This window comes from Arvicanthis niloticus, chromosome 6 (assembly GCF_011762505.2).
Source record: "Arvicanthis niloticus isolate mArvNil1 chromosome 6, mArvNil1.pat.X, whole genome shotgun sequence".
NCBI lineage: Eukaryota > Metazoa > Chordata > Mammalia > Rodentia > Muridae > Arvicanthis > Arvicanthis niloticus.
Window position 1 is genome coordinate 38,341,643 of NC_047663.1, and position 11,594 is coordinate 38,353,236.

General features: G+C 43.0%; 1 protein-coding gene and 1 non-coding gene across 2 annotated transcripts; both read right to left on the reverse strand.

Moving 5' to 3' along the window:
* Nucleotides 1–5,802: 5,802 nt before the first annotated feature.
* LOC117712250 (U6 spliceosomal RNA) lies at nt 5,803–5,909 on the reverse strand. Its single transcript, XR_004607299.1, has one exon. It is a non-coding gene; the product is annotated as a U6 spliceosomal RNA (small nuclear RNA).
* A 3,892-nt stretch (nt 5,910–9,801) lies between these two features.
* Nucleotides 9,802–11,230, reverse strand: LOC117710252 (WAP four-disulfide core domain protein 18-like). Its single transcript, XM_076935259.1, has 3 exons — nt 11,149–11,230; nt 10,380–10,528; nt 9,802–9,936 (listed from the first exon to the last, which is right to left on the reverse strand). Exons 1-3 carry the CDS (start codon nt 11,228–11,230, stop codon nt 9,802–9,804), a joined length of 366 nt encoding a protein of 121 aa, XP_076791374.1.
* Nucleotides 11,231–11,594: the final 364 nt, after the last annotated feature.

Consider the following 11,594-nt stretch of genomic DNA (forward strand, 5'->3'; position numbering starts at 1 on the left):
TGGGGTGTGTGTCTTTAGAGCTCTACAGATGAGATTCATAAACACTGCGGAATCTGCGCCCCTTCTACCAGCAGATGTAGGTAATGGAGTCACCTTTGGAAAAAAATAGATACTCAGTGACTTCCAATTGGCTAGGCTCAGTTGAAACTATGTAGGCAGACTCCCTGATGATGGTGGGTTGTCTTTGACCAATACTTTTCTGTAAGTCAGGTCTTCATACAGAAGGCTGCATATGTGAGTAGTGGAGAGATGGGAGCCCGAGGAGAACACACAGTGTCCCTTGTCCCTAAGCAGATAGCCTACCTCTTTTGCTCTCCATATCATAGACTCTCAGAGGCAGAGTTGTAGGTTGACAGTCCAAGAGTTGTGGGAAAGGCTCAGACACTGTGTGGCTGGCTATGCATTGTCTTCTCTCTGTCGGGTTTCTTCTCAAGATTTAAGGGGGTTTGTTTGGTTACATGTTTTGCTCCATTTACTTCCCCAGTTCTTCCTTCAGATTGAGGAGACATTCCAGGGTGTATGCAACCTTCCTTCTTTGTTGCGTGCATGCTTTTTCAGAAACACAGCCAATTTCATTTATATTTTTTGCAATATTAATTTATATAATATATATAAAATCACAATATGTAGCAGTGGGGTTCTTGTTTGTTTCTTTCTTTTTATTTGGATTTGGGGTTTTTATTTGGATTTGTTGTTGTTGTGTGTTTTTATGACAGGATTTTTTTTGTGTATCTTTGGTTGTCTTGGAATTTGCCCTGTAAACCAGAGTGGCCTCAAAGTCAGAGATGCACCTGCATCTGCCTTTCTACTGCTGGAATGAAAGTAGCTCACCACCACCATTTGGCTTAAAATATAGCAGTTGTAATAAAAGCAACTGGCCAGACAGTTCTGCTTTCCTTGGCAGCCCTGGCACTGGAAAACAGAGGTTCATTTATTCCAACTTTAATCATTAATATTAACTCTCATATCACCTACAATATAACCCACAAAATACATCTATCTAAATCCTTTTATGTTCATATAAACATGTGTTACAGAAAAGACTGCAAAAGGCTAACTCTCCACAGCAGATCTCAAGAGCTTTCAGAGTCCTGAGAAGCACAGAATCAGAGAAATGTAAGAAGAATCTAGACTGGTGAGATAATGAATAGGATAATGTATGGGACAGAAGCTGCAGAACCTGTGGTGGCTGCAAGTGAGGTCACTTCATGTCACCAACTTGAAAACCAGTTTTCCAGGGTGAGTGTAACTGCAGAATCAAAGAGCAAGACCAAGTGTGGATGAAGGAACTGGAGGACTGATGGATGTCAGGTACACATAGGTGAACATGAATAAACACAGACATAGGAACAGCATAGAAGGGGATGCAGGTCATCAATTAACAAGGTAAACCATGAGAGGACCAGGAGCAGAGTCGTGATAGACAGAGACAAGGGACACCTAACTTTGCAATGAAGTTGAGGGTTCAAGTAAGGATAATGGAGGCCCACAGTTTTCTGGTGAGATTCTCCTCTGATTAGGAAGGGTTTGCCTTTTCTTCACTGCGCCTTTGCAGTGATCCTCATATACCCCAACAATGCTGGGAGAACCAGCAACCAAACTTGGACATTGTACCTCATTCAGGAAGAAGAGGAAAGACCAAATGCAACTTGCAAATGTCAAGTGCTGACCCTGAAGGACAGGAATGGCCCCAAATTCTTGGTTGTATTTCAGTTAATTTTAACTCCCAATGTAGACAAAAAGTCGTATTGTGATCGATGCTTCTTAAATAGTTCAAAAATTATTTGAATTCATCTGTGTGTTTCTTTGAGGTAGGGCGTTTTGCACTGCATGCAGGATTCCGAGTAGATCACAGGTGTCAGATCCCTCTGGAGATGGAGTTGTAAGACATTCTGAACCACCTGGTGCGATGTTGTGCACTGATCTCTAAAAGAACAGTATGCGCTCTTAACCACGGAGCCAGCTCCATATGCTCCTAACCCTCAGTGAGAAGAACCCATATTCTGAAGGTCATGGCTATGCTCCTGGAGTTCCATATTCAGGCCTGCAGAATGTTGTATTGCCTAGCACAAGAATTCCATCCCTTCCTGCTCTTCCTGAGTCATCACCCAGTAAATACATCATTAAGATGTATTGGAGCCTGCTAAACTCCTTTGGATTGTTTGACTGAGTTATACTCACAGTATAGAGAAAATTCTCATGTGACCTGTATTGTCTGTAGATACAGACATAGCAGAGGGAGAGGAATTACATAGGAGGATGTTGTCTTACGTCTGCTGGGATCCTGAGCAGTGTTTATGGGAGGCTGCAGGGATGGCTCTGCTGATCAGAAGAGTCAATAGGATGCACAAAGAAGAACTCTTCAACAAGAAGAAAGCTACAAACAGTTTATTTTGGACACAAACACATTAGGAAGTTGTCACCACAGTTTAGATCTTTGACATCCAAGGATGCAATTCTACATCTAGGGTGTCGACAATATTTGCTCTGTGGACCACAGCTATCACCTGCAATGATTTCCCATGTCTATGTTGTAATTTCTCTCCTTGTGTTGGAGTTTTCCATCTATTTATTATCCTTTGTAGGACTGGATTTGTGGGATGATATTGTATAAATTTGGTTTTGTCATGGAATATCTTGGTTTCTCTATCTATAATGATTGAGAGTTTTCCTGGGTATAGTAGTCTGGGCTGGCATTTGCATTCTCTTAGGGTCTGTATGATATCACTCCAGGCTTTTATAGTCTCCGGTAAGAAGACTGGTATAATTCTCATAGGTCTGCCTTTATATGTTACTTGCCCTTTTTTCCCTTACTGTTTTTAGTATTTTTCTTTGTTTTGTGCATTTGATGTTTTGATTATTATGTGATGGGAGGTATTTCTTTTCTGGTCTAGTCTATTTGGAGTTCTGTAGGCTTCTTGTATGTCCATTGGCATCTCTTTCTTTAGGTTAGGAAAGTTTTCTTCTACAATTTTGTTGAAGATATTTACTGGCCCTTTAAGTTGGGAATCTTCACTCTCATCTATACCTATTATCCTTAGGTTTGGTCTTCTCATTATGTCCTGGATTTCCTGCATTTTTTGGGTTAGGAGCTTTTTGCATTTTGCATTTTACACTTTTTTGACAGTTGTGTCAATGTTTTCCATGGTATCTTCTGCACATGAGATTCTCTCTTCTCTTGTATTTTGTTGGTAATGCTTGCATCTACGACTCCTGATTTCTTTCGTAAGTTTTCTATCTCCAGGGTATTCTCCCTTTGAGATTTCTTTATTGTTTCTACTTCCATTTTTAGATCCTGTATGGTTTTGTTTAATTCCTTTACCTGTTTGGTTTTGTTTTCTTGCAATTCTTTAAGGGATCTTTGTGTTTCCTCTTTAAGGGCTTCTACCTGTTTACTTGTGTTCTCCTGTATTCTTTAAGGGATTTGTTTATGTCCTTCTTAAAGTCCTCTATCATCCTCATAAGAGGTGATTTTAAATCTGAATCTTGTGTTTCCGGTGTGATGGGATGTCCAGGGCTTGCTATGATGGTAGAACTGTGTTCTGATGCCAGGTAACTTTGGTTTCTGTTGTTTATATTCTTGTGCTTGCCTTTTACCATCTGGTTAACTCTAGTGCTGTCTGCACTCACTGTCTCTGACTGGAGACTGTCTTTCCAGTTATCTTGCTTGTGTCAAAACTCCTCAGAGTCCAGATGTCTCTATGATCCTGTGATCCTGAGCTCCTGGGTGGAAGAGCTCCTGGGACTCAGGCTTCCTCTGGGATCCTGAAATCCTGCTGCTCCAAGTGCAGTGGTTCCTTCTCTTCTCTGAGTACTCTGGTTCCTCTAGGATGGTTCAAGATATGGTGTCTTTACAGGAGCAGACCTGCTAGGTGTCTGTCCCAGCCAAAACGACCAAGCAAGGGGGAGAAGGGGAGTGGTATTCTGGAGGGGTGAGGTTTGGGTGGGTGATGGGCCCAAAGTGCCCCAGGCTCTTAGTTGCAGTTCTGGGGCATAGGGTTGTGGGGGTAGGGTTCTTACCAGTTGCACTAGGAAAGGTTCAGGATAAGGTGTCTTCAAGGAGCAGACCAGCCAGGTGTCTGCCCCAGCCAAAAGGACCAAGCAAGTGGTGGAATGGGAGTTGTATTCCGGAGGGGCGGGATTTGGTGGGTTGCAGTTCTGGGGCATAGGGTTGTGGGGGAGGGTTCTTACCTGCTGCTCTAAGAAGGTTCAGGATAAGGTATCTTCATGGAGCAGACCTGCTAGGTGTCTGCCCCAGCCAAAAGGACCAAACAAGGGGCTTGGATCCTCTTTCCACACTTAAATTTGGAAAGGAAGAAGTCAACAATAAAAGAACTTCTGGGGGAATCACCATCCCTGACCTCAAGCTGTACTACAGAGCAATAGTGATTAAAAAAAACTGCATGAAACTGGTACAGAGAAAGGAAGGTAGATCAATGGAATAGAATTAAAGACCCAGAAATGAACTGACACACCTATGGTCATTTGATTTTTTTTAAATCCTAGTTGTTTTTTTTTCCTTTTTCTATTGGATATTATATTTACATTTCATATTTTATCCCTTCACCATTCCCCCCATAATCCAGAAACCTTTTATCCTATTCCCCCTCCTCCTGCTTCCATGAGGATGTACCCCCACCTACCTCCCCCACTCCCACCTTCCCACCCTCGAATCCCCCCCCCCACTCTGTGCTCAGCCTACATGGGACCAAGGATCTCCTCTCCCACCTATGCCTGACAAGGCCATTCTCCCCTACATATACAGATGGAGTCACGGGTCCCTCCCTATGTGCTCCCAGGATGGTGGTTTAGACCCTGGGGAGCTCTGGTTGGTTGGTATTGTTGTTCTCATCATGGGGCCAGAAACCCTTTCAGCTCCTTCAGTCTTCTCTCTAACTCCTCCATTGGGAACCCCTTGATCAGATCAATGGTTATCTGTGAGCATCTGCCTCTGAATATGTCAGACTCTGGCAGACCTCTAAGGAGACAGCTATATCAGGCTCTTGTCAGCATGCACTTCCTGACATCTACATCAGTGTCTACCTTTGGTGACTGCACATGGGATGGATACACAGGTGGAATGGTCTCCAGAAGGCCCCTCCTTCAGTTTCTGTTCCACACTTTGTCTCCATATTTGCTCCCTTGAGCATTTTGTTATTCCTTCTAAGAAGGACCGAAGCACCCACACTTGGTCTTCCTTCTTCATGAGCTTCATGTGGTCTGTGAGTTGAATCTTGGCTTTTTCAACCTTTTGGGCTGATATCCACTTATCAGTGAGTAAATACCATGAATGTTCTTTTGTGATTGGGTTGCCTCACTCAGGATGATATTTTCTAGTTCCATCCATTTACCTAAGAATTTCTCAAATTCATTGTTTTTAATAGCTGAGTAATACTCCATTGTGTAAATGTACCACATTTTTTGTATCCATTCCTCTGTTGAAGGACATCTGGGTTCTTTCCAGCATCTGTGTATCACAAATAAGGCTGCTATAAACATAGTGGAGCATATGTCCTTGTTATATGTTGGAACATCTTCTGGGTATATGCCCAGGAGTGGTATAGCTGGGTCCTCAGGTAATAAATACTATGTCTAATTTTCTGAGGAACAGCCAGACTGATTTCCAGAGTGGTTGTACCAGCTTGCAATCCCTCCAACAATCGAGGAGTGTTCCTCTTTCTCCACATCCTCACCAGCATCTGCTATTACCTGAGTTTTTGATCTTAGCCATTCTGACTGGTGTGAGGTGGAATCTCAGGGTTGTTTTGATTTGCATTTCCCTGATGACTAAGGATGTTGAGGAAAAATATGGAACGCTTCACGAATGTGTGTGTCATCCTTGCACAGGGGCCATGCTAATCTTCTCTGTATCATTCCAATTTTAGTATATGTGCTGCCAAAGTGAGCATGGTCATTTGATTTTTGACAGAGGAGCTAAAACCATCCAGTAGAAAAAGGATAGCATTTTCAACAAATGGTGCTGGTTCAACTGGAGGTCAGCATGTAGAAGAATTCAAATTTATCCATACTTAGCTCCGTGTAAAAAAACTCAAGTCCAAGTGGATCAAGGACCTCCACCTAAAACCAGATATACTGAAACTAGTAGAGGATAAAGTGGGGAAGAGCCTCAAACACATGGGAACATGGGAAAATTTCCTGAACAAAACACCTATGGTTTATGCGCTGAGGTCAAGAATCAACAAGTGGGACCTCATAAAATTGCAAAGCTTCTGTAAGGCAAAGGACACTGTCAACAGGATAAATGGCAACCATCGATTGGGAAGAGATCTTTACAAATCCTACATCTAATAGAAGGCTAATATCCAATATATACAAAGAACTCAAGAAGTCAGACTCCAGAGAATCAAATAACCCTATTAAAAATGGGGTACAGAGCTAAATAAAAAATTCTCAACTGAAGATTATAGAATGGCCTAGAAGCCGCTAAAGAAATCTTCAACATCCTTAGTCATCAGGGAAATGCAAATCAAAACAACCCTGAGATTCCACCTCACATCAGTCAGAATGGCTAAGATCAAAAACTCAGGTGATAGCAGATGCTGGTGAGGATGTGGAGAAAGAGGAACACTCCTCGATTGTTGGAGGGATTGCAAGCTGGTACAACCACTCTGGAAATCAGTCTGGCTGTTCCTCAGAAAATTGGACATAGTGTTACCTGAGGATCCAGCTATAGTAGTCCTGGACATATACCCAAAACATTCTCCAACATGTAACCAGGACACATGCTCCACTATGTTCATAGCAGCCTTATATACAATAGCCAGAAACTGGAAAGAACCCAGATGGTCTTCAACAGAGGAATGGATACAGAAAATGTGGTACATTTCCACAATGCAGTACTACTCAGCTATTAAAAACAATGACTTTATGAAATTCTTAGGCAAATGGATGGAACTAGCAAATATCATCCTGAGTGAGGTAACCCAATCACAAAAGAATACACATGGTATTCACTCACTGATAAGTGGATATTTGCCCAAATGCTTGGAATACCCAAGATACCATTTACAGACCACATGAAGCTCAAGAAGAAGGAAGACCAATGTGTGGGTCCTTTGGTTTTTTTTTTTTTTCTTTTTCTTTTTTTTTTTTTTAGAAAAAAATAATCCCGAGAGCAAATATGGAGACCAAGTGTGGAGCAGAGACTGAAGGAAAGGTTATCTAAAGACTGCCCTACCTGGGAATCAACTCCATATAGAGTCACCAAATGCAGACACTGCTGTGAATGCCAAGAAGTGTTGACCGGAGGTGGATATAAGTGACCCCTAAGAGGCTCTGCTAGAGCCTGACAAAATACAGAGGCAGATGCTCAAAGCCAACCATTGGACTGAGCACCAGGTCCCCAATGGGGTCCCCAATGAAAGAGTTACAGAAAGGACTGATGGAGCTGAAGAAGTTTTCAGTCCCATAGGAAGAACAAGAATATCATAAAACCAGACACCCAGTGCTCCCAGGGACTAAACTACCAATCAGCGAGTACACACGGAGGGGCCCATGCCTCCCGATGCATATACATGTAGCAGAGCATTGCCTTTTTCAGCATCAATGGAAGGATTGGCTCGTGGTCCTGTGAAGGCTGGATGCCCCAGTGTAGGGGAAGTTGAGGGCAGAAAGGCAGAAGTGGGTAGGTAGGTGGGTGGGGGAACACCCTCATAGAAGCAGGGGAGGTGAGATGGAATAGGAGGTTTCAAGGGTGGGGGAACCAGGAAAGGGAATAACATTTGAACTGTAAATAAAGAAAATATCAAATATAAAGGGAAAATATTAAATATAGTCATTATAAATAAAATAGAAGGATCAATATAATGTGCACGCACACAAACAAACACACACATGAACACACAAAACAAATCCTCAACAAAATGAATCTACAACAAAATGCTAAGGATAGTTTATTTCATACATGAGCACATTAGAAAGCTGTAACCAGATAATAACTCTTCATCTTCTAAGGATGCAATTCTAGATCTAGGCAGTAGCTAAGCATGGGCTCTCTGGAGTCAAAAGAAATGCGACCAGTTATGCTTATGAAGACCAGATCCATCTTCCACAGGTCTGTCTGTCATCTGAAATACAGATTTGATCATGACAGTCCCTCTGCTTATCCACCTCTAGTTGTTCAGCCCTCACTCTCTGCTCATAGCTCATTGCTGATTGGATGAGGACTTCTTGTGGTGTCCCCCACCCAGACACCACAGCTATCACATGGAACCTTTTTACATCTCCTAAGGAGGGAAGAACAAAAGCAACTCACAGATGTCAGTGCTAACCTTGGAGGACAGGAATGGGCCCAAAATTCCTGGAGCTCTTTCAGTTGATTTCTCACTCTCAATACAGACCAAAGTTGGAGTTCCTAATGTATGCCTCTTAAATGTTTTACATTCTTTTCAGATTATGTTCATGTGTGGTGAGGTGGGTTGTTATACCTGCACTGAATGCAGGATTCTGAGGAGGTCAGAGCTGTTAGATCCCACCTGGACCTGGAGCAATTGGAGGTTCTGAGCCATCTCAAGTGGATACTGACAACTCTGCTGAGGTTCTCTGGAAGAGCAGTATGTGCTATTTATGACTGAGCAGCTCCCCAGCCTTCTAACTCATGCTAAGAAGAACCCATTCCCCAAAGATCATGCTTGTGCCTCAGGAGTTTGACATCCACTGCTGCAGGATGTTGTATTGCTTTACAACAGGGAACTCCTGAGCCATACCTGCTTCTGCATCACCATACACTAAATAAATGCAGCTCCACGAGACCTACCATATGAGACAGACATGCTCAGGTAATTTTGGTTGCTTGTCTGGACTCACGTTCAAGAAAGTCCCCAGAAGACATACTTATGTCTTCTGCCTTGTCTCTAGTTATAAATTTGACATGGGAAGAGATATTACATAAGAGCACTTGGTCCTGGAAGTGAGGGATGCTGAGGGTTCAGTGTACACAGGAGGCTGCAGAGATGGCTCTGCAGATCAGAATAGTCAATGGATGTGAAAATAAGATGTGAACAATGAGTAAGATGCTGAGGATAGTTTATTTTGGACACAAATACATGCGTACATTGTTACCACATTATATATCTCTATCTTCTAAGGATGCTATTCTGGGACAAGGAAGTAGCCAAGGATGGGCTTTGTGGATTCAGAAAACATCTTCTGGGCTGGCCATCAGTCATACTCATGAAGACCGAATCCATCTTCCACATGGCTCTAAGTCATCTGCAATACAGATTTGTTAATGACATTTCCTCATCTTAGAAACCTTTTGTTGTTCAGCACTTACTGTCTGCTTGGCAGCTCATTGCTGATTGGATATTTGCTTATTGTCCAGTTCCCCACCCAGATATCACTGCTATCTGGAACAAGCAATTTAAAACTCCCAAAGAGTACCCACACTTCTCCTGTGTCTGATCCATAGTCCCTTGTCTGGTTGTATTTGTGAGTCTTAACTTAAGTTACACTTAGTTGATCTCTACTCAGACTCCTTCCCAGGCAACTATAGTCACCACTGTTAGAATGTACTAGAAACTGTTGCAGAGCTCATGTTGACACTCAGACTGTTTCTACAGGCTAGTTACATTGACCTTTGAATCTCCCATTCTAGTATATGCCTGCCTGACTTTAAGGTGTTCAGTAAGTGAATGTTCCCATTAACTTCATTGTCTTCTCCCTCCCAGGAGCACTTGTTGTCCTGAGAGAGTCATAGGTCTTTTGCTGAGGTGAAGAAAAGTTTTATGTCCTAATTTATGACAATGTGGGACTAAATTACAGTTGCTTTTGAAACTTTAGTCATGGTGGACCTGTCTTTGCAAAGTAGAGGACACAGGTCATGTAACCTGCTGTCCTTCTTCCGTCTTCTTTCAGTTCCTTTCTCTTGCACACATCCAGCCACTTGTTTGCAGTCAGTGGACAAAGAACATAGGACTGTCCAAGGAAAGCACCCCGGAAACTTTCTCAGTCCCTTGGACATACCTTGACAGGGTGTTTAGTATGGATGGTAATCGGCCCTTCTAGCTTTGTATATTTGAATGATCAGTTCACAGTTTTTGGAATTTTGTTAAATATGTTGGGAGGTATGGATGTGTTGGAGGACTTGTATCACAGGGGACAGGCTAAGAGGTTTCAGAGGCCAGTATCCTTCCCAGTTAGCTTACCCTCTGCTGTCTCAGGATTTCTATTCAAGTTGTAAGCCTGCAAGCAATGCTCCGGTGCCATGTGTACCTGACTGCTGCCATGTTCCCCACCACCAGGGACATGAACTCACTCTCTGAACTTGTAAGCCCCCCCAAAAACTTTCTTCTGTAAGTTGCCTTTGTCATGGTGTCCTATTACAACAATAGAAAGGTAAAACACAAAAATATACTCACTTTAAAAACAGGAGGCACGCAGATATGACCACAGTTACTGGGGCAGCACTTCATTTTGCCAGGACACGATTGATCTCCTGAGCATTTATCAACACAATTGCTAACACCTATTGGGGAAATCTTGGGACAAGCTCCAGGTTTTTCTAATTCTGAAATACACAATGGTGGTTATAGAGCCTGAGGCAGACAGAAAGCAAGGTTGGGAATTGATGCTAGAGATCTGAAGGCTCATCTCCTGCAGGAGACCAGCCTGCTCTACATCCTCCTTTACACCCCAGGGCTCTTCCCCCAGCCTCACCAGCTCCAGTCTTGCCTTAAGCCCAAGTATTGATTCTGGCCCTTGGGAGAGTGTTCCCCACACCCCAAACAGGCTATGCAGTCTCAGTAGAAGCAAACATCAACCATGACAGCTTCTTCTTTACACCTCAGAGGATGCAATGAAATCTCTGATGGCAGCCAAACCTCTCTCATCACACTAGACCCATGGCTCATCTCTGAGCAAGTGCTCCCACAAGTCCCAAATGCAAGGTGCATCTACAGACTAGGGCAGCTGCCCTGATCTCTATGTCATCTTCTCTCAGACTACTCTCCAGCCTCTGACTCCGAGAAAGATAAGGAATGCAGAGTGATCACTCTTATAGGCCAAAGAGAGTGAGTTTGATCTAAGCCGATGTTACATGACTTTCCCTGTAATAGTTTATGCTCAGGTCCAGGGGTCTTTGAAGATTCCCCTTCCTTTGTAGCTTGGATGCCCTTAACACACACTTACTTTTGGGAGAAGAGAGAGCACAGGTAATGTTCATCCCCACAGCGATCAGCGCCACCAGAAACAAGACTGTGGCTGTCTTCATGTTGGCTCTGGCTGGGCTGAAATCACAAAACATTTTATAGCCTCAGTAAAGTTAGAAGTATGGGTGTGGGAGTAAGTAGTCAATGGGAAATTTTATGAAAACAGAAGCTTTCCAGAAAGGGCCTGCCCATCACCTGGCTTCTTTCTCTGATTCATAATCTCTCTCTAATTGTTCTTTGGTAGATGCAAATAAACACATTTCAGTACTGTGTGACTTGTTACACCACATATTGGGCCTTGCCTGATTACATGAATGATGAGGAAAGGAAATATTTGTGTAGTTCAGCATCTCAGAGTGAGAGCTGAAGCAGAGATGCCCAGTGAGGAGTGTCAGGGCCCATCTGGGGATTCCTTGATGTCCAGCT

Coding starts and splice junctions, on each gene's coding strand:
- LOC117710252 (XM_076935259.1), bottom strand. CDS start 11,230: ATGAAGACAGCCACAGTCTTGTTTCTGGTGGCGCTGATCGCTGTGGGG. Junction 10,529..11,148: donor TGCTCTCTCTTCTCCCAAAA/GTAAGTGTGTGT, acceptor TGTGTATTTCAG/AATTAGAAAAACCTGGAGCT. Junction 9,937..10,379: donor GCGTGCCTCCTGTTTTTAAA/GTGAGTATATTT, acceptor TTCCTTGGACAG/TCCTATGTTCTTTGTCCACT.